The sequence below is a fragment of the Gobio gobio genome (genome assembly GCF_949357685.1).
Source record: "Gobio gobio genome assembly, chromosome: 23".
NCBI lineage: Eukaryota > Metazoa > Chordata > Actinopteri > Cypriniformes > Gobionidae > Gobio > Gobio gobio.
Window position 1 is genome coordinate 43,216,029 of NC_137119.1, and position 25,330 is coordinate 43,241,358.

The 25,330-nt window shown below is 39.3% G+C and overlaps 1 protein-coding gene across 9 annotated transcripts in view; it reads right to left on the bottom strand.

Annotated features, from left to right (window-relative positions):
- The window catches only part of LOC307119820 (uncharacterized protein), a 152,505-nt gene that overhangs the window by 68,537 nt on the left and 58,638 nt on the right, over positions 1-25,330 (bottom strand). For all 9 annotated transcript variants that reach the window (XR_013815681.1, XM_079806393.1, XM_079806398.1 and 6 more), the window contains 3 exons: positions 16,096-16,182; positions 11,537-11,614; positions 2,541-2,702 (listed from right to left, as the gene is read on the bottom strand). Coding sequence is in view for 8 of the 9 variants with exons in the window: in XM_079806393.1 (XP_079662519.1) it covers positions 2,541-2,702; positions 11,537-11,614; positions 16,096-16,182 (327 nt within the window). In the remaining variant the exon portion in view is untranslated. The remainder of the gene's footprint in view (positions 1-2,540; positions 2,703-11,536; positions 11,615-16,095; positions 16,183-25,330) is intronic.

A 25,330-nucleotide genomic window follows, 5' to 3' on the forward strand; every position in this document is an offset into this window, starting at 1 on the left:
CATCAACAACCTTCCCTGAGCATCCCAGAATATCCTCCCGGAGCCTGGTTTACACCAGCGACATGACTCCAGGTCTCAGCTGCACTCTATGAACCCTATACAGCTGTGGAGCCCGTAAAGGCCCCTGGGATCCCAGATCTGATAACTGATAATGTAACTCCATCTTGCACTCGTTATAGTGCCCCCTAGTGGGCAGCAATCGTTTTAATTACTGGTGGATTAGATTTGCTCCACAGGGGCTCCTGCAGGAATCCCATAATCCCTAATACAAAACACATGGGAAGTACATGAGGGAAACGGACTACATATTAAGAGCATGAACAGCATTTGATTATACTTATTTATCATGCTATACACCGAACAGCACAACATTATGACCACCATGGGCACCCTGTCCGATCAGCGGCGATGCTCTGTGTATTCTGAGCCCTTTCTATCATTGGCCCAAACTCGCTCAAATCCTTACGCTTGCCCATTTTTCCTGCTTCTAACACACCAACTCTGAGGACAAAATGTTCACTTGCTGCCTAATATATCCCACCCACTAACAGATCAGTGTTACTCACTTCACCGGTCATAATGTTATGCCTGATCGGTGTATTTATATACAGTAGGGGTGTAACGATACCCTCACAATTCTATACTATTGCGATACTAAACTTACGATGCAATATTTTAAGCCAAAAGAAAGAGATTTTTCTTCTTATTATTTTAATAATATAGTTATTATAAACAAATATTCCCCCATTGCATTATATTCAACATTATATATAGTAGTTCAAAGTAGTAATGTCACTGAATATTTTTTTTAAACACATGCTGCGTCCCAATTCGCCTACTTATACTGCGACCTAAAAGTATGAACACTTTTTGTGAAGAAAAAGTACACTTTTGAGTGTGTAGCAGAAGCGTATGCTAGCTTTGGGACATACTACTTAGTTACGTGCATCCTAAGTTACGCTTAGTTACGTGCATCCCATCATGTTTAAACTGCCCTGTCAATCATCTTTAAGTACTTAAAGGTACAGTGTGTGAATATTAGCGGCATCTACTGGTGAGGTTGTGACTTGCATCCCCCAATGCTCACCCCTCCCTTCCGGAGCACATAGAGAAGCTACGGTGGCTGACACAGGACAAAAATGTCGGATTTCACTGTAAGCGGACCCGCGGTGTGTGTAGACAGAAATGGCTCATTCTAAGGTAATAAGAACATAACGTCTTTATACACCAGTGAAAACATAGTTATGTATATTATATTGCATTTCTATCGTTAGATCCTCATAAATACTACACACTGCACCTTTAGCCATCGGACTCGCACATCCGCCATGTTTGTAGTTTTTTTAACACTTTTTATCCACGTTTGTAGTTCTAATTGAATCCTCGTCCCAACTCACAATGGGTTGTGGGTAATACAGGGTTCGACATTGAGCCTGTTCACACGCTTCTGTGAATCTGTCATTCACTTGTCCGAGTTAAAAATTAGCTTGTCCAGATTTTTTTTGTAAATATAATCTATTCTGAAGCAATATTCTCACCAGTGTTCAATCAGCTTTGACATATTTAAATCTGCATATTTGCGATATTTTTACCTTTTTATAAAGGGCAATTTTTCCATAATCTTATTAAATATAGGATATGCTTCAGATTTCCTTTTATATTCTTAAATTTGATCTATAAATTAAATTTGAATAAGACACTATAGGCTGTTACCAATCAAATTAAATCATTTACACTGAAAAAATTACAACTGCATTAAATAATGTTATGAGATTGTTTTAAATATTTTTGAATATACAAATAAGAAATGTTGAAAAGATGAAACTAAAGCACCAGTAGGTGGCGCTGTGACCGTCTGAATGAGCGAGTCATTGAGTCGATTCGTTCAAACGCTGATTCATTCAAGAATGAGGCGGTCGTTTATGAATAGTTCATTGAATCTTTGATTCTATCGGTTCATTCAAACGCTGAATCATTCACTAACACACACACTGATGCTGTGAGATGTGTTATGGTTCTGCTGTGATCTTTGTTTGGAACCATTTTCGCTGCTGAAATAGAACAAAAACAGTCAATATTGCATCTAAAATGTAAGTGACTAAATGTTAATAATTGTTTATGGAACTGGCGAGTCATTTTCAGTCGTGATGGTATTCAGGAAAACACACTCTTGCTCGTGTGATGTTGCTTAACTGTATCATATGATATAAATATAAACACTACACCATTTTAACCGTGTGTGTTAACTGAGTTTCTTTGTATGAGCGGCGCTCATTTGTTTTCGAGAGGCTGCGCGAGCCTTAACAGTTTGTTTTATATTATTATCCACTATCGATCTCCACTTACACTGATGCAGAATCATTATTGCACTTTGGTGATTCCCTAGTTATTTTTTGTTTTGACGTTTTACTCAGGACACTTGTCCGTCAGGCAAGTTAAATTATTTTTCACTTGCCCCTTCAAAAAATCCACTTGTCCCGGACAAGCGTTAATGTCGAGCTCTGGGTAATATCAGCGTGTGATATTCGACAGCAGCATACCTGCAGATGTGTCCAGTGGGCTCTTGGGCGTTGTGGCTGCCAGGGGTTCAGCCGGTGTTTCGGGGGCTTCAGGGGCCAGAGCTGGGGACCCCTGGGGTTCGGCCACACCTGATGGTCTTTCAGTCTGGAGAGGAGCAGACACTGCACCAGGCTGAGAGAAACCTATGGGTGCACAGAAGATCAGAGGAACAGTCACACACACGACACATTACACCATGAGCTTGTGGATTTACACCGTTAAGACGCTTTGTCATAAAATGTCTTAATAACTAGAAATGCACAATGTGAGTGGTGCTTGGCGTGCTCAAATACACTAGAATTTTACCATATTTTTAACAAGATGCTAACACAATTAGCATTTTGTAACATGATGCTAACACAATTAGCATGCTGCTAGCATTTTTAACAAGACGTTCGCATTATTAACATGTTGCTAGCATGAAGCCAATACGATTAACGTGCTTTAACAAGGTTGTGTGTGTGTGTGATGGGTAGGTTTAGGGGTAGGGGCAGTGTGTGTGTGTGTGTGTGTGTGTGTGATGTAGGGATGTGACGGTGAGGAAATTTTCCCACCGGTTTATTGATGTGTGACAACACCGGTAATACCGGTATCACCGGCGGAGGCTTTTAAATCACTAATTCTATCTAACCGAAAGTAACATGCACACGACCGCTCTGAACTGAAAACGCGCCAGTGCGCGCACACCGTGAATGACAGCTCGTCTGTAAATGCGCGCTCTGTGAGGCCATGGGTGCGTCTCAATCAGTTCCCTAGTTCAGTTGTCAGGGCACTGATCAAGCATTGATCAGTCTATGATTGAGATGCACGCCATGAATGAATAACAGTTCGTCCGTAAAGCCTTGTTTATACTCGGTGCGCGCGGCAAAAATAAATGCGCGCAGTCAGCTTAGCGCGGAGGCTCGCACTGCGGAGTAGAGGTCTTCACGGAGACCCGTGGACCCGGGACCCGACCCGGGACCCGTACGGGTTCGGGTCTATATTTTAAATGATCAGCCGGGTCCGGGTCGGGTCCCAATCTATTACTACGGGTCCCGGGTCTGTTTAACATTGTGTGCAATACCCGAGTCGATCCGGACTCGGAGAACACCTGCCCGTGATCAGAGTCAGTCAGCACTGCTTGTGTGTTTTTTGTAACTTGCAACTGTAAAATTAGGATAAGAAAAGTGTGAGCCGGGAAATAAGGTTTAAAAAAAAGAAAGAAGAAAAACACGAGCGATCTCTCTCTCTCTTGCTCGCCTCACGCGCTCGCTCTCTCTCTCTCTCTCTCTCTCTCTCTCTCTCTTTCTCGCTCGCTCTCTCTGCAAGCGCACGGTAATAATAATGGTTACCTTCATGAGTGATGTGTGAAAAAAGCTAAAAAACAACGAATATAAAGAAGTTAAACCCACGGCACCTCTTCTGTCTGGGCATCCTTCATGCATATTGTGGACAAACATGAGAAAAAAGTAAGTGCTGTCTACGTGTGACGCACTGTTGAAGTTTGATTTGAAATTATATTTAAATAATATATTTAAAATCAGCAACAAAATCTCAGTTGAACTGTCACAAATGTTTTCTATGATGCTCAAATTGCGTAAAAAAGCTCATATTCCAGGTTGCTCCAGCCACCGCGCATGTGCAGTATCAAGCGCGTGTCATTTCTATGGCAACCCGAGCTTCCGCTGTGATTGACTTTAATAATAATATGAATGAACCGTCTTATTTCTTAACGTTTTGGTGGTCAGGCTCGGCTCACAGAGATTATAGCAAATAAATAATGCGGACGTCAGCGGCCACCGAACGAGCAATCGCTATTATAGTTCGAAAAGTTAAACAGTCAAAGTTATTATGCGAGTTAACTCGAGTCGAAATGCAAATCTGCAAAGACGCATTTGTCATCCGTCACTGTGACATAAAGTGGACTTTTAAAGCTGAAATGATGAGTGAATTAAGCATTCTTGGAATAACAAGAGAGGAATAACATGGATTTAACTTTTTTGCAAGGATGTAATGCATCACAAGTAACGTTACAAGGAAGGGAGACGACGGCTAGGTAAGACAAAAAGTTATATTTTTCATAACTTGTTTATTGACTTGTTAATATCAGTTATTGTGGAATATGTGACAAACGGGTCCAGTCGGGTCTGTGTCTTCACGCCGGGTTCGGTTCCAGCTTTTAAATAATAGACGGGTCCAGGTCGGTTCCGGGTACTACGTTTTTGGCATTTCTCGGATCTTCACGGGTCCGGGTCCAGCTTTTGAAATAATAGACGGGTCCGGGTCGGTTCCGTTAAGCACATTACGGGTCTCTTCGGGTTCGGGTATGAATTTTTGGACCCGTGAAGACCTCTACTGCGGAGCCAGGCGAAAGGAAACAATGCGTGCTCTGTGCGGCCGTGCACATTTTACTTTCGGTTTTGAATTAGCGCCAATTCGGCTGCGGGTTGCTTGAATTGTGGGTTCATTAGCCTATTATTTTTAATGAAAAACACAATAAAACAAATGACAAACTCCCTTAAATAGGCGTTTTTACGTTTCGCTTTGAAACCAAATCTTCCGCGATCATCTCAGTCAGCTCCTCACTCTTAAATCTGATGAATGACTCCTGCCGCTGCCGAGACTCACGGTCGGATCCTGCTTTATTAAGCAGAGACGTTCAGTTTTATTTGTATTGTCTGTTCTCTAACTGAACTAAATTCTTTTATTACTATAAAAAAATTAAAAAGACGGTGGGCGGTGCCACGGTGGGCAAGTGATGTAACCGGTGTTGAGTCTGGACACCGGTAACACCGGCAACACCGACTATCGTAGCAAGCCTAGTGTGAAGGGTAGGTTTAGGGGCAGGAGCAGTGTGTGTGTGTGTGTGTGTGTGTGTGTGATGGGTAGGTTTAGGGGCAGGGGCAGTGTGTGTGTGTGTGTGTGTGTGTGTGTGATGGGTAGGTTTAGGGGCAGGGGCAGTGTGTGTGTGTGTGTGTGTGTGTGTGTGTGTGTGTGTGTGTGTGTGTGTGTGATGGGTAGGTATAGGGGCAGGAGCAGTGTGTGTGTGTGTGTGTGTGTGTGTGTGTGTGTGATGGGTAGGTTTAGGGGCAGGGGCAGTGTGTGTGTGTGTGTGTGTGTGTGTGTGTGTGTGTGTGTGTGTGTGTGTGTGTGTGTGTGTGTGTGATGGGTAGGTATAGGGGCAGGAGCAGTGTGTGTGTGTGTGTGTGTGTGTGTGTGTGTGATGGGTAGGTTTAGGGGCAGGGGCAGTGTGTGTGTGTGTGTGTGTGTGTGTGTGATGGGTAGGTATAGGGGCAGGAGCAGTGTGTGAGTGTGTGTGTGATGGGTAGGTTTAGGGGCAGTGTGTGTGTGTGTGTGATGGGTAGGTTTAGGGGCAGGGGCAGTGTGTGAGTGTGTGTGTGTGTGTGATGGGTAGGTTTAGGGGCAGGGGCAGTGTGTGTGTGTGTGTGAGTGTGTGTGTGTGTGTGTGATGGGTAGGTTTAGGGGCAGGGGCAGTGTGTGTGTGTGTGTGTGTGTGTGTGTGTGTGTGATGGGTAGGTTTAGGGGCAGTGTGTGTGTGTGTGTGTGTGTGTGTGTGTGTGTGTGTGTGTGTGTGTGTGTGTGTGTGTGTGTGTGTGATGGGTAGGTTTAGGGGCAGTGTGTGTGTGTGTGTGTGTGTGTGTGTGTGTGTGTGTGTGTGTGTGTGTGTGTGCGTGTGTGTGTGTGTGTGTGATGGGTAGGTTAAGGGTCAGTGTAAGGGGATAGAAAATACAGTTTGTACGGTATAAAAACCATTACGCCTATGGAATGTCCTCACATTTCACAAAAACAAACATGTGTGTGTGGCTTCATTGCAGTTTGGTACTGCATATACATTCATTTTCAATAGAGCGCTGCATTTGGCTTGCATCACTTGCATTGCGGTGCATTTTAGGTGAAGCATCCATTCAAAAAATCGCGTCACATGTCCCGGTGTATACAGTGAATGCTGAAATTATTGTTGCGTGGCTACATAAAAGTTTAAGCATATGTGATGCATTGCCACGATTGGTCTGACTGGCGCGAGAGAGAGGAGGGTGCATGCGTGTGTGTGTGTGTGTGTGTGTGTGTGTGTGTTACTGATTATCTACTATTCAAGTATTTTAAAATCACAAAGAAATGCACTTTTTGCATTTGTTGGAAGATTTCCAACTTGAAGGAAACGGTTGACTTTCAGCAGTTATTGATGTCTGTGGGGCAGGTTTATGTTTGTTGTACATCAGATACAGATACATTAACACAGTAGTAGACCTACATTACATTTATTTGGATGCATTAATGAGAGAGTGATTGTGTGAATTACTCATTCCGTCTCTATTCATTATGAAGCTGTGGTTTGTGATTACTTCAAAAGGTATTCAAATGTATGCTATAACGGTTGAGTTGAGTTTCTAAGCTACTTTAGTGACTTTACTTTAGTCACAGGACGGCGTTGACACTGTGTTTCTGCGCTGCTCTCCGCGCGCGATCTTCGCGTGTAAAGAGGTCTGCCTTCAGGGCGCGCGCTCGTTGTCAGAGACGCGACACGGCTCGGCTCTGTGTCACAGAAAACAGCTGAGCACTGAACGGAGAAGTTTTCCGTATTGTTGTTTTTGAATAGTGCACAATTGCTTCAATGTTCAAACTGGCAAGGCTTTAAAAGCATTTACTTGACAAACTTTATGAGGACGAAAGTGAAAGCGATCTGGCTTCGGGGCTTGCGCGCGCCGTGTGTGTGTGGCAGCTATAAGAACGGTAATCAACTTACATAAACTGTGTAAAACATGCAGTTAGGGCATCTAGAATCTAAACTAAATTCAAAATGTATCAGGCGCTATGGTGTGCTTCCTGAACATTGAACAGCGGTCCGTGTGAATCAGATCCTGCGCGTAAAGTGCGCGTCGTAGGAATTTAACGAGGCTTCGAGGCAGAATTTTTGTAATCGAGTTAATCGAGTAACTCGAGGAATCGTTTCAGCCCTATTTGTTTGTTTTGATATTTCTAGAGCAGTTTCTTAAGATCCTCCTGTAATCCCAGCGGTTTCCGGATGCATCTGTAACACACTCGCGCACGTTTATCAGATCAGACGCGCGTATCAGGTTTGACAGAATCAGAGTGAGGTCTGTAGCAGGTGCTGAGATCCAGTGTGGCATCTGAGCTGAATCCTGATGCCAGCGTGACTCATCACCTCCCAAGAGCCCCTTCAACCCAGCCCCATCATCAGCTATTGTCTTCCCAGGGAAAAACAGGGCCGTTCATTTACCCCGCTAATGAACTCACGCTCATTATCATTACTAGCATTACCTCTAATGCGGCCCATTAGAGTGCGGAATAAAAGCTCCAGGTTATATCACATCTTTATTCCTCAGCATGACCAGAGATGGAGTTTCTGTCTGTGAAGTTTCCCAACATCCATAACCAATATAAGCAGCAGGACTGAGGATTCACATCACATTCAGAACAGGACTCAGAGCAGGAGGAGATCTCCATTAAAGGAGGTCAGGGGTAATTAGAGGTGTTGTTTTGCAGGACGCACAATTTTAATAAACCTAATTAACGGCCGGAGAGAGATTCAACAAGATGACACTGAACAAATAGAAGCGAATAATTAATGTGCCGCCCGGCCTCAAGCAGCGAGAGCAGCATTAGAACAATGAGTCTCAAACCTCTATACACACACACACACACACACACACACACACACACACACACACACACACACACACACCCCAAAACTCAAGCAGTAAAGATGCAGTCAAAGTATTTGAGATTTGAGAAATAATTAAATATTTTATATAATAAGACAAAAAAAAAAGCTTTTTGAATTTAATATTTTTTCATGTTACCTTAGACTGTAATAAATATGTGCGTAGTGTCCGTGACATCACCCATAGGATTCTGAAGAGCAGTTAGTGTAAAGTAGGGACGAGTTTGGCCAGTGTTGGGGAAAGTTACTTTGAAAAGTAATGCATTACAATATTGCGTTACTCCCTTAAAAAGTAACTAATTGAGTTACTTAGTTACTTTTTAAGAAAAGTAATGTGTTACATTATTTTGCATTTCTTTTTCTCACCTGGGCTGGGCTTGTTTTTGTTTTATAACAATAAAGTTATATTTTTGTGCCACGGTAAAGACCTCTTCATACCAAAATTGAAATAATAAGCCCCAGGCTGAGGTAAAAATGCAAATTCACGCATGAACAGTAGAGGAAGCAGCTCTGCTGCCATTCTGGATAAAGTTTTACTAGGGCTGTACGATTTGGGGAAAATATCTTATTGCGATTATTCTGGTTAAAATTGCGATTATTATTATTTATTAATTTTTACAAATGAAAAGTGTGTACAACCCCAAATCAGAAAAAGTTGGGACAGTATGGAAAATGCAAAAAAAAAAAAAGAAGTGATTTCTAAATTTACTTTGACTTGTATTTCATTGCAGACAATATGAACACAAAATATTTCATGTTTTGTCTGGTCAACTTCATGTCATTTGTAAATATGCATCCTTTCCTGTCATTCAGACCTGCAACACATTTAAAAAAAAATTGGGACAGTAAAGCATTTACCACTTTGTAATGTTGCCATTCCTTTTCACAACACTTAAAAGACGTTTAGGGACTGAAGACACCAAGTGATGAAGTGTTTCAGGTGTAATTTTGTCCCATTCTTCCTGCAAACAAGTCTTAAGGTGGGCAACAGTTCGGGCTCTTCCACACATTCTCTATTCTCTACAGGTCGGGACTGAGGCAGGCCAGTCAAGTACCCGAACCCTCTTCCTCCGCAGCCAGCACTGCAGAATGTGTGCAGAATGTGCTTTTGCATTGTCTTGTTGAAATATGCATGGACGTCCCTGGAAAAGATGTCTTCTTGAAGGCAGCATATTATGCTCCAAAATCTCTATGTACTTTTCAGCATTAATGGAGCCTTCACAGAAGTGCAAGTTACCTTTGGCAAGGGCACTGACACAACCCCATACCATGACAGACCCTGGCTTTTGGACTTGTTGCTGGTAACAGTCTGGATGATCCTTTTCTTCTTTGGTCCAGAGCATACGGCGTCCATTCCTCCCAAAAAATACCTGAAATACTGATTCATCTGACCACAGTAGATGTTTGCCAAAGTAGTCCTGAGCCCATGTGGTGATATCGCTTCTAGATGACGATTCTTGATGCAGTGCCGCCTGAGGGATCGGAGATCACGGTTGTTCAGCTTAGGCTTGCGCTCTTGTCCTTTACGCACTGAAATTCCTCCAGATTCCTTGAATCTTTTAATTATGTTATGCACTGTTGAATGTGAAATATCCAAATCTCTTCCTATCTTTTTTTGAGGAACATTGTTTTTAAACATTTCAATAATTTTCTCACGTATTTGTTGGCAAACTGGCGATCCTCGGCCCATCTTTGCTCCTAAAGGATTAGACCTTTCTTGGATGCTGCGTTTGTAACAAATCATAATTACAATCACCTGTTGACATCACCTGTTTCAAATCACATCATTATTTAACCATTTTACCTCATTACTAGCCCTAAATTGCTCCTGTCCCAGCTTTTTTTGAAATGTGTTGCAGGTCTGAATGACAGGAAAGGATGCATATTTACAAATGACATGAAGTTGACCAGACAAAACATGAAATATTTTGTGTTCATATTGTCTGCAATGAAATACAAGTCAAAGTAATCACAAATCACTTCTTTTTTTTTTTTTGCGTTTTCCATAATGTCCCAACTTTTTCTGATTTGGGGTTGTATATAACATTTTATGTTTATATATTAATGTGACTAATAATAATAATTATGATTATTATTGCTAAATAAAAATAAGAAATATTACTATTACAATAACATTCATTAAAAAATTTAAATAGAGCATTTAAGAATAAATATGACAGTTTAATAATAATAATAATATTTATATTTTACAGAAAACTAAAAATTATCGGTTACCTGCTAGTATGCAGACAGCCTATGACTAAAAATCATTGGAAAGGTCTAAGGATTTATTGTAAAAAAACATGTATTATTTGACAAATCTGTGCTTTTTATCGGTGATATAAATTTCTTAAAGGTCCCGTTTTTCCTGGGATTTTGAAGCTTTGATTGTGTTTGCAGTGTGCAATATAACGTGTTCATGTTTCGCGTGTAAAAAAAACACAATATTTTTCACACAATTTACCGATCTGTATACCGCTGTTTTCACGGTCCTCAAAACGGCTTGAGGATTTCCTTATTCTATGAAGTCCCTCCTTCAGAAATACGTAACGAGTTCTGATTGGGCAAACGGTTCCCGTGTTGTGATTGGACAGCAGCTTAGCGCACGTTGCCCGGAAAGGTCACGCCTCTTACCATAACGGAGAGATGTGCTCAAACTACAGCCCCTGAAGGCCAAAAGAGGTGATTTGACTCCGGGATGAAAATAACAGCATCTGAACGACATGGCGACAAACACACTCTACAAACACAACACTTCCTCTTCTCCACGCGGGAGCAACAAGACCACGCCCCCTTTTTCGCGTACTCTTGTGGGCGGAGTTTAGTCAACAAACTGTTCTACTGACGTCATTAAAGCAGGAAGTACAGGATGTAGAACAAACCGGCCGTTCGCTGTAGGCTTTGAAAGGGAACTTCTGTTAAATAAAATATGTTTTCCCCCCCGGGTGTGGGCGTGGCCTAAATACGCTCTGTCTCTATTGCATATGCATTTGTGGGAGTTTCCCTTTCAGACGCAGTATTTATGAGAGGAAAGTATTTAAGTGAATCATGTGAGGTGATTTACTAAGGTTTGTGCTAGTCAATTTACTGGTGTTTGCGCCATTATTTACCGCCCCCAAAAAAACATGTCTGATTGGTGGATTGCGTTGGTCATTATGTGAATGATCGACGGCGTCTGTGGAATCTCACACTAATTTGCCCTGTTTAGTAAATCCGGCCCCAAGGCTCTAATGATCCGGGTGATGAGGTGATTTAGTTCTCTCATTATGTGGAGCGGTCAGTGAGGATGGTCACCTGAGAACGGGCCCATGGGGCTGCTGTCCATCATCTGGGCCGGGCTGGACTCTGAACCCGGAAAACCAGACATCGGTCCTAGAGAAACACGGAGAGGAGAAACAACAGGTGTGAGGATGCGGAGCTGCATTTCAATGAGAGGAGAAAAGTGGCCAGTGTTTTGTAAGAGGCTTTACAGAGAGAGAGAGAACACGCGGTCACAATCAATAAAAAAATATCAATGGGTCACTCCGAGCAGAATCGATATTATAGCGTTTCCGTTTTTGCGTTCCTCAATAAACATTACTGTTCCGAAAACGGTTTGATTTGAAAAAATACCGGTTAATAACGTTATTTTAATTTAGCCTATACTTTAAACAAATATGTATAAATAGACTTATTTTCACTCAATGATAATATAACGCATGGTAATTAAACTTGAATATTTATTTCATAACATTTTTAAAACCACAACAGAAATACATGCATTAATTACAAAGCATAAACAGCGGGACAAATATTGAGCTGTTTTAATGGAGCGTTAGACAATCGAAAGTGGCTTATTTTCGACTTATTTAAAAAATTGCATGAATAAAGAATAAATAAACTGGATAACCATTGCTCTTTTAATGCACCGTCAACTGCTAATTTCAAAGGAAACACTGCGAAACACGTCCTTGCATCCCATAATCAAATCCAGTCAGCTTTATTGGCAATCTGAAAGACTATAGGACAAATGTTTGATAGATGCTATAGTCTACTTGGATAGGCTTAAACAGAATCCACAAACTAGCCTAAATCAGTCTATTTGAGCTTAAAGTCCGAACTGCTTATTTAAACATACGAAAAGAATGTCCTCCAATACCTGCGCTTTCATTGATGACCTCAGCGGGGAGAGAAATGTACTTGAGGCGTGTAAATGCGCTCACACTGACTTGCGCTACCGGTAGATTAATAGATGACATTTCACTCACGCTTCATCCGTCAGCGTCACATGCCTTAATACTCTATTCATGATTGGTCACTGCCAAATTAAAATATAAAAAGAACGATAAAATAACGTTATTAACCGGTTAATGGTCATTTCAAATGAACGTTTCTGTTCAGAACGATTCAAATTGATTTTGATTTCGTTTTTGTTCCTCTTAAAATTTCGTTCGTTTCCGGTTTTCGTTCCTTGAACCGGTTCAGAGCCCTGATAACGATCAGCTGGTTATTACTACTGAAAGGAAACAGACAAATGCCGTTTATCAGAAGATCACAACAACTGCAAAGACACACGACATTATAAACAACCGTAACCAGCGTCTGTGCTGCAGTCATGACTGACTTTACTAACGGATCAGACGCTGTGTTTTCACCTGCACTAAACAGCTATAAAGAACTGATGAGCACATTTTTAGGGCCCTATTGTTTTCCCCCATGAATCCGCAGAATCCAGTCATAAAAACTGAATTTACTGTATTTCCCTGAATGTCCATTTTTTGATGAATAAATGAAAAGCAGGTCAGTACAGTTATCATGACGCATCTGATGTCAGACGCGTGTCTGTGAACATTACACTGCAAAAGCCTATTTAAATATGAATCCTGGATGTTCTGTGTCTCAGAGTGAATGAATGGAGTAGACGCAAGGTTTCGTTTACCATATACACACACACACACACACACACACACACACACACACACACACACACACACACACACACACACACACACACACACACACACACACACACACACACACACACACACACAGAGACACACAGAGACACACACACACACACACACACACACACACACACACACACAGACAGAGACACACACACACAGAGACACACACAGAGAGACACACAGAGAGAGAGACACAGAGAGACACACACACACACACACACACACACAAACACACACACAAACACACACACAGAGACACACACACACACACACACACACACAGACAGAGACACACACAGACAGACACACACATACACACCGAGACACACACAGAGAGAGACACAGAGAGACACACACACACACACACACACACACACACACACACACACACACACACACACAGAGAGACACACAGAGAGACACACAGAGAGACACACAGAGAGACACACAGAGAGACACACAGAGAGACACACAGAGAGACACACACACACACACACACACACACACACACACACACACACACACACACACACACACACACACACACACACACACACACACACACACACACAGAGAGACACACAGAGAGACACATACACACACACACAGAGACACACAGAGAGACACACACACACACACACACACACACACACACACACACACACACACACACACACACACACACACACACACACACACACAGAGACACACAGAGAGACACATACACACACACACACACACACACACAGAGAGACACACAGAGAGACACACAGAGACACACAGAGAGACACACACACACACACACACACACACACACACAGAGACACACAGAGAGACACATACATACACACACACACACACACACAGAGAGACACACAGAGAGACACATACACACACACACACACAGAGACACACAGAGAGAGACACACACACACACACACACACACACACACACAGAGACACACAGAGAGACACATACACACACACACACAGAGAGACACACAGAGAGACACACAGAGACACACAGAGAGACACACACACACACACACACACACACACACAGAGACACACAGAGAGACACATACACACACACACACACACACACACACACACAGAGAGAGACACACAGAGAGACACACAGAGAGACACATACACACACACACACACACACACACACAGAGAGACACACAGAGAGACACACACACACACACACACACACACACACCGAGACACACACAGAGAGAGACACAGAGAGACACACACACACACACACACACACACACACACAGAGAGACACACAGAGACACACACACACACACACACACACACACACACACACACACACACACACACACACACACACACACACACACACACAGAGAGACACATACACACACACACACACACACACACACACACACACACAGAGAGACACACAGAGAGACACACAGAGAGACACACAGAGAGACACACACACACACACACACACACACACACACACACACACACACACAGAGACACACGCACAGACACACGCACAGACACACACACACACACAGAGACACACACAGAGACACACACACAGAGAGACACACAGAGAGACACACAGAGAGACACACAGAGAGACACACAGAGAGAGACACACAGAGAGAGACACACAGAGAGACACACAGAGAGAGACACACAGAGAGACACACAGAGAGACACACAGAGAGACACACAGAGAGAGACACAGAGAGACACACAGAGAGACACACAGAGAGAGACACACAGAGAGAGACACACAGAGAGACACACAGAGAGAGACACACAGAGAGAGACAAACACACACACACACAGAGAGACACACAGAGAGAGACACACAGAGAGACACACAGAGAGAGACACACAGAGAGAGACACACAGAGAGACACACAGAGAGAGACACACAGAGAGAGACAAACACACACACACACAGAGAGACACACACACGCACGCACACACACAGACACACACAAACTACCGTCATAAACACAGAAACTCAAAGATCTTCACGGCAACCCGTCAAAATAAAAGTTCAGTTTAACTTAAATGTGTGGCAGAAATATATTACCGTTGTAGAGTAGAATTTAGCTACATCTCAATGTAATAATAATATTAGCACTAATAATAATAATAATATTTGTTTGAAAAAAAGTTTGTTTAATTTTATATGATTAAAATATGTTTTATGCCTTCATTTTATAACAAGAAAATTTGAAAAACAGCACCAAATTTCTGAAAAAATACAAAATATTTTTAAATGAATAAATTGTTAATGTTATGAATTGAAATTAATTAAACATACATTTAACCATTAAAATGGAATCCAGGAAACATTTTGAGAATGTTTGAGAAAAACAAACGTATTTCATAGAGCCTTAAATATGTCATTTTTGTTAAACTTTTAATAAATTGTTGTTGGATTGTACAAGTTTCATGATTTCAATTACTAAGGCATGCTTTTTGATTACTAAAAAATGTATTTAACCATTAAATATTTTTTTAATGATTTTTAGGAAAAAATTAAACGGCTTCCATAGGGTCCTACATTTTTGCAAGAGACCCCTAGCAACCAACCAGAACACCCTGTATAATAAATACACACCCTAAATATAAAAATGATATCTGTTCACTGATCGTTCTCTCCATCTGGCAGTCGCTAATCAAACCGGCCGACTTCACACAACTTCTGCCAGTGCTTTCATACGGAAACAACTCATATCACTAGACCTCAACCCCTGTAGTTATCTGATATTACCCAGTATTTTAGGTAAAACCATCCTTAAATGCTGCATAACACCAAACAAACTGAGCTTGGCCAGTTTACATCGGTCAGGCGGTTTCTTGCGGTGTGAGTGGGCAGAATAATCTGCATTGTGAACTCACCTGATAGCAGTTCTGACCCAAACGGCTGCTGGTCGCTCTGATGTGGCCCTTGTGTCTCTTTCCACGGCGTCAGCGGACTCACGGTGCCTGTAAGACCACAGATAATGATACTTCTGTTGATTAAAGACGGTAAATCCATGCATTCATCTCACCTGCCCCATTTCAAACACACAACACACACACGCGGCTGGACTGGGTTAGAGCGCCGGGCCTGAGCCGCGTCTCTGACTGACTCTGAGCTCATCTGGGTGGAGAACCTCCTGACTCAATCCAGCCTGATCCGAAGTGGCGGTTCTGGACCCCCTGCCACAAACCCGGAGGCTCAGAGCGGCTGACGCTGAAAAGACGTGACAGGACGGAAGCAAAGTCACAGCGGCACTTTGGGCGCCGCGAACCCGGTCCGGACCTCCGGGTGGGATACGGTCCACGGGTTAGAGGCGGGTTCAGCTCGGTTTACACACTGTCTGCGCTCTGGAGCGAAAATCAGTCATGAGGCAAATCTCACACAAGCCACTATATCAGTGGAGGAGTTGAGGCCGCACCAGACACAAACTAATCTAAACATGATCTGATCAAACATGATCCCACACTCAAAAACCCAAATCAACAATCTATGACCATAAATCAACAATCCCTGACCCCAAATCAACAATCTATGACCATAAATCAACAATCTATGACCCCAAATCAACAATCTATGACCTCGAATCAACAATCGCTGCCCATAAATCCACAATCTATGACCATAAATCAACAATCCCTGACCCCAAATCAACAATCTATGACCTCGAATCAACAATCGCTGACCATAAATCCACAATCTATGACCATAAATCCACAATCTATGACCATAAATCCACAATCTATGACCATAAATCCACAATCTATGACCATAAATCAACAATCTATGACCATAAATCAACAATCCCTGACCCCGAATCAACAATCTATGACCCCGAATCAACAATCTATGACCTCGAATCAACAATCTATGACCATAAATCAACAATCTATGACCATAAATCAACAATCTATGACCATAAATCAACAATCTATGACCATAAATCAACAATCGATGACCATAAATCAACAATCTATGACCATAAATCAACAATCCCTGACCCCGAATCAACAATCTATGACCCCGAATCAACAATCTATGACCTCGAATCAACAATCTATGACCATAAATCAACAATCTATGACCATAAATCAACAATCTATGACCATAAATCAACAATCTATGACCATAAATCAACAATCTATGACCATAAATCAACAATCTATGACCATAAATCAACAATCGATGACCATAAATCAACAATCTATGACCATAAATCAACAATCCATGACCATAAATCAACAATCGATGACCATAAATCAACAATCTATGACCATAAATCAACAATCCCTGACCCCAAATCAACAATCTATGACCCCAAATCAACAATCCCTGACCCCAAATCAACAATCTGACCCCAAATCAACAATCTATGACCCCAAATCAACAATCCCTGACCCCAAATCAACAATCTGACCCCAAATCAACAATCTATGACCATAAATCAACAATCTATGACCCCGAATCAACAATCTATGACTATAAATCAACAATCTATGACCCCAAATCAACAATCTGACCCCAAATCAACAATCTATGACCATAAATCAACAATCTATGACCCCGAATCAACAATCTATGACCATAAATCAACAATCTATGACCATAAATCAACAATCTATGACCATAAATCAACAATCTATGACCATAAATCAACAATCTATGACCCCGAATCAACAATCTATGACTATAAATCAACAATCTATGACCCCAAATCAACAATCTGACCCCAAATCAACAATCTATGACCATAAATCAACAATCTATGACCCCGAATCAACAATCTATGACCATAAATCAACAATCTATGACCATAAATCAACAATCTATGACCATAAATCAACAATCGATGACCATAAATCAACAATCTATGACCATAAATCAACAATCGATGACCATAAATCAACAATCCATGACCATAAATCAACAATCTATGACCATAAATCAACAATCTATGACCATAAATCAACAATCGATGACCATAAATCAACAATCTATGACCATAAATCAACAATCTATGACCCCGAATCAACAATCCCTGACCCCAAATCAACAATCTGACCCCAAATCAACAATCCCTGACCCCAAATCAACAATCTGACCCCAAATCAACAATCTATGACCATAAATCAACAATCTATGGCCCCGAATCAACAATCTATGACTATAAATCAACAATCTATGACCATAAATCAACAATCTATGACCCCAAATCAACAATCTGACCCCAAATCAACAATCTATGACCATAAATCAACAATCTATGACCATAAATCAACAATCTATGACCATAAATCAACAATCTATGACCATAAATCAACAATCTATGACTATAAATCAACAATCTATGACCCCAAATCAACAATCTGACCCCAAATCAACAATCTATGACCATAAATCAACAATCTATGACCCCAAATCAACAATCTATGACCATAAATCAACAATCTATGACCATAAATCAACAATATATGACCCCAAATCAACAATCTGACCCCAAATCAACAATCGATGACCATAAATCAACAATCTATGACCCCGAATCAACAATCTATGACCATAAATCAACAATCTATGACCATAAATCAACAATCTATGACCATAAATCAACAATCGATGACCATAAATCAACAATCTATGACCATAAATCAACAATCGATGACCATAAATCAACAATCCATGACCATAAATCAACAATCTATGACCATAAATCAACAATCGATGACCATAAATCAACAATCTATGACCATAAATCAACAATCGATGACCATAAATCAACAATCTATGACCATAAATCAACAATCGATGACCATAAATCAACAATCTATGACCATAAATCAACAATCTATGACCATAAATCAACAATCTGACCCCAAATCAACAATCGATGACCATAAATCAACAATCGATGACCATAAATCAACAATCTATGACCATAAATCAACAATCTATGACCATAAATCAACAATCTATGACCCCAAATCAACAATCCATGACCATAAATCAACAATCTATGACCATAAATCAACAATCTATGACCCCAAATCAACAATCTATGACCCCAAATCAACAATCTGACCCCAAATCAACAATCTATGACCATAAATCAACAATCGATGACCATAAATCAACAATCCATGACCATAAATCAACAATCTATGACCATAAATCAACAATCGATGACCATAAATCAACAATCTATGACCATAAATCAACAATCGATGACCATAAATCAACAATCTATGACCATAAATCAACAATCGATGACCATAAATCAACAATCTATGACTATAAATCAACAATCTATGACCATAAATCAACAATCGATGACCATAAATCAACAATCCATGACCATAAATCAACAATCTATGACCATAAATCAACAATCGATGACCATAAATCAACAATCTATGACCATAAATCAACAATCGATGACCATAAATCAACAATCTATGACCATAAATCAACAATCGATGACCATAAATCAACAATCTATGACCATAAATCAACAATCTATGACCATAAATCAACAATCTGACCCCAAATCAACAATCGATGACCATAAATCAACAATCGATGACCATAAATCAACAATCTATGACCATAAATCAACAATCTATGACCATAAATCAACAATCTATGACCCCAAATCAACAATCCATGACCATAAATCAACAATCTATGACCATAAATCAACAATCTATGACCCCAAATCAACAATCTATGACCCCAAATCAACAATCTGACCCCAAATCAACAATCTATGACCATAAATCAACAATCGATGACCATAAATCAACAATCCATGACCATAAATCAACAATCTATGACCATAAATCAACAATCGATGACCATAAATCAACAATCTATGACCATAAATCAACAATCGATGACCATAAATCAACAATCTATGACCATAAATCAACAATCGATGACCATAAATCAACAATCTATGACCATAAATCAACAATCTATGACCATAAATCAACAATCTATGACCATAAATCAACAATCTATGACCATAAATCAACAATCTATGACCCCGAATCAACAATCTATGACTGTAAATCAACAATCTATGACCCCAAATCAACAATCTGACCCCAAATCAACAATCTATGACCATAAATCAACAATCTATGACCCCGAATCAACAATCTATGACCATAAATCAACAATCTATGACCATAAATCAACAATCGATGACCATAAATCAACAATCTATGACCCCAAATCAACAATCTGACCCCAAATCAACAATCTATGACCATAAATCAACAATCTATGACCCCGAATCAACAATCTATGACCATAAATCAACAATCCATGACCATAAATCAACAATCCATGACCATAAATCAACAATCCATGACCATAAATCAACAATCCATGACCATAAATCAACAATCCATGACCATAAATCAACAATCTATGACCATAAATCAACAATCTATGACCATAAATCAACAATCTATGACCATAAATCAACAATCTATGACCATAAATCAACAATCGATGACCATAAATCAACAATCTATGACCATAAATCAACAATCTATGACCATAAATCAACAATCTATGACCATAAATCAACAATCTATGACCATAAATCAACAATCTATGACCATAAATCAACAATCTATGACCATAAATCAACAATCTATGACCATAAATCAACAATCTATGACCATAAATCAACAATCGATGACCATAAATCAACAATCCATGACCATAAATCAACAATCTATGACCATAAATCAACAATCGATGACCATAAATCAACAATCCATGACCATAAATCAACAATCCATGACCATAAATCAACAATCCATGACCATAAATCAACAATCTATGACCATAAATCAACAATCTATGACCATAAATCAACAATCGATGACCATAAATCAACAATCTATGACCCCAAATCAACAATCTATGACCATAAATCAACAATCTATGACCCCAAATCAACAATCTATGACCATAAATCAACAATCTATGACCCCAAATCAACAATCCATGACCATAAATCAACAATCTATGACCATAAATCAACAATCTATGACCATAAATCAACAATCTATGACCATAAATCAACAATCTATGACCCCAAATCAACAATCCATGACCATAAATCAACAATCTATGACCATAAATCAACAATCTATGACCATAAATCAACAATCTATGACCATAAATCAACAATCTATGACCCCAAATCAACAATCCATGACCATAAATCAACAATCTATGACCCCAAATCAACAATCCATGACCATAAATCAACAATCTATGACCATAAATCAACAATCTATGACCATAAATCAACAATCTATGACCCCAAATCAACAATCCATGACCATAAATCAACAATCTATGACCCCAAATCAACAATCCATGACCATAAATCAACAATCTATGACCCCAAATCAACAATCCATGACCATAAATCAACAATCTATGACCCCAAATCAACAATCCATGACCATAAATCAACAATCTATGACCCCAAATCAACAATCCATGACCATAAATCAACAATCTATGACCCCAAATCAACAATCCATGACCATAAATCAACAATCTATGACCATAAATCAACAATCTATGACCATAAATCAACAATCTATGACCATAAATCAACAATCTATGACCCCAAATCAACAATCTATGACCCCAAATCAACAATCTATGACCATAAATCAACAATCTATGACCCCAAATCAACAATCCATGACCATAAATCAACAATCTATGACCATAAATCAACAATCCCTGACCCCAAATCAACAATCTATGACCATAAATCAACAATCTATGACCATAAATCAACAATCTATGACCATAAATCAACAATCTATGACCCCAAATCAACAATCCATGACCATAAATCAACAATCTATGACCCCAAATCAACAATCCATGACCATAAATCAACAATCTATGACCATAAATCAACAATCTATGACCATAAATCAACAATCTATGACCCCAAATCAACAATCCATGACCATAAATCAACAATCTATGACCATAAATCAACAATCCATGACCATAAATCAACAATCTATGACCATAAATCAACAATCTATGACCCCAAATCAACAATCCATGACCATAAATCAACAATCTATGACCATAAATCAACAATCTATGACCATAAATCAACAATCTATGACCCCAAATCAACAATCCATGACCATAAATCAACAATCTATGACCATAAATCAACAATCCATGACCATAAATCAACAATCTATGACCATAAATCAACAATCTATGACCATAAATCAACAATCGATGACCATAAATCAACAATCTATGACCATAAATCAACAATCTATGACCATAAATCAACAATCGATGACCATAAATCAACAATCTATGACCATAAATCAACAATCTATGACCATAAATCAACTATCTATGACCATAAATCAACAATCGATGACCATAAATCAACAATCGATGACCATAAATCAACAATCTATGACCATAAATCAACAATCTATGACCATAAATCAACAATCTATGACCATAAATCAACAATCTATGACCATAAATCAACAATCCATGACCATAAATCAACAATCCATGACCATAAATCAACAATCTATGACCATAAATCAACAATCCATGACCATAAATCAACAATCTATGACCCCAAATCAACAATCCATGACCATAAATCAACAATCTATGACCATAAATCAACAATCTATGACCATAAATCAACAATCTATGACCATAAATCAACAATCTATGACCATAAATCAACAATCTATGACCATAAATCAACAATCTATGACCATAAATCAACAATCGATGACCATAAATCAACAATCTATGACCCCAAATCAACAATCTATGACCATAAATCAACAATCTATGACCCCAAATCAACAATCTATGACCATAAATCAACAATCTATGACCATAAATCAACAATCTATGACCCCGAATCAACAATCTATGACCATAAATCAACAATCCATGACCATAAATCAACAATCCATGACCATAAATCAACAATCTATGACCATAAATCAACAATCTATGACCATAAATCAACAATCCCTGACCCCAAATCAACAATCTATGACCATAAATCAACAATCTATGACCCCAAATCAACAATCCATGACCATAAATCAACAATCTATGACCATAAATCAACAATCTATGACCCCAAATCAACAATCTATGACCATAAATCAACAATCTATGACCCCAAATCAACAATCCATGACCATAAATCAACAATCCATGACCATAAATCAACAATCTATGACCATAAATCAACAATCTATGACCCCAAATCAACAATCCATGACCATAAATCAACAATCTATGACCATAAATCAACAATCTATGACCCCAAATCAACAATCTATGACCATAAATCAACAATCTATGACCCCAAATCAACAATCCATGACCATAAATCAACAATCCATGACCATAAATCAACAATCTATGACCATAAATCAACAATCTATGACCATAAATCAACAATCCCTGACCCCAAATCAACAATCTATGACCATAAATCAACAATCTATGACCCCAAATCAACAATCCATGACCATAAATCAACAATCTATGACCATAAATCAACAATCTATGACCCCAAATCAACAATCTATGACCATAAATCAACAATCTATGACCCCAAATCAACAATCCATGACCATAAATCAACAATCTATGACCATAAATCAACAATCCATGACCATAAATCAACAATCTATGACCATAAATCAACAATCCATGACCATAAATCAACAATCCATGACCATAAATCAACAATCCATGACCATAAATCAACAATCTATGACCATAAATCAACAATCTATGACCATAAATCAACAATCTATGACCCCAAATCAACAATCCATGACCATAAATCAACAATCCATGACCATAAATCAACAATCTATGACCATAAATCAACAATCTATGACCCCAAATCAACAATCCATGACCATAAATCAACAATCTATGACCATAAATCAACAATCCATGACCATAAATCAACAATCTATGACCCCAAATCAACAATCCTTGACCATAAATCAACAATCCATGACCATAAATCAACAATCCATGACCATAAATCAACAATCTATGACCCCAAATCAACAATCTATGACCATAAATCAACAATCTATGACCATAAATCAACAATCTATGACCCCAAATCAACAATCCATGACCATAAATCAACAATCCATGACCATAAATCAACAATCCATGACCATAAATCAACAATCTATGACCCCAAATCAACAATCCATGACCATAAATCAACAATCTATGACCATAAATCAACAATCCCTGACCCCAAATCAACAATCTATGACCCCAAATCAACAATCTATGACCATAAATCAACAATCTATGACCATAAATCAACAATCTATGACCATAAATCAACAATCTATGACCATAAATCAACAATCTATGACCATAAATCAACAATCCCTGACCCCAAATCAACAATCTATGACCATAAATCAACAATCTATGACCCCAAATCAACAATCCATGACCATAAATCAACAATCCATGACCATAAATCAACAATCTATGACCCCGAATCAACAATCTATGACCATAAATCAACAATCTATGACCCCAAATCAACAATCTATGACCATAAATCAACAATCTATGACCCCAAATCAACAATCCCTGACCCCAAATCAACAATCTATGACCCCGAATCAACAATCTATGACCATAAATCAACAATCTATGACCCCAAATCAACAATCTATGACCATAAATCAACAATCTATGACCCCAAATCAACAATCCATGACCATAAATCAACAATCTATGACCCCAAATCAACAATCCATGACCATAAATCAACAATCTATGACCATAAATCAACAATCTATGACCCCAAATCAACAATCTATGACCATAAATCAACAATCTATGACCCCAAATCAACAATCCATGACCATAAATCAACAATCTATGACCATAAATCAACAATCTATGACCCCAAATCAACAATCCATGACCATAAATCAACAATCTATGACCATAAATCAACAATCCATGACCATAAATCAACAATCTATGACCCCGAATCAACAATCT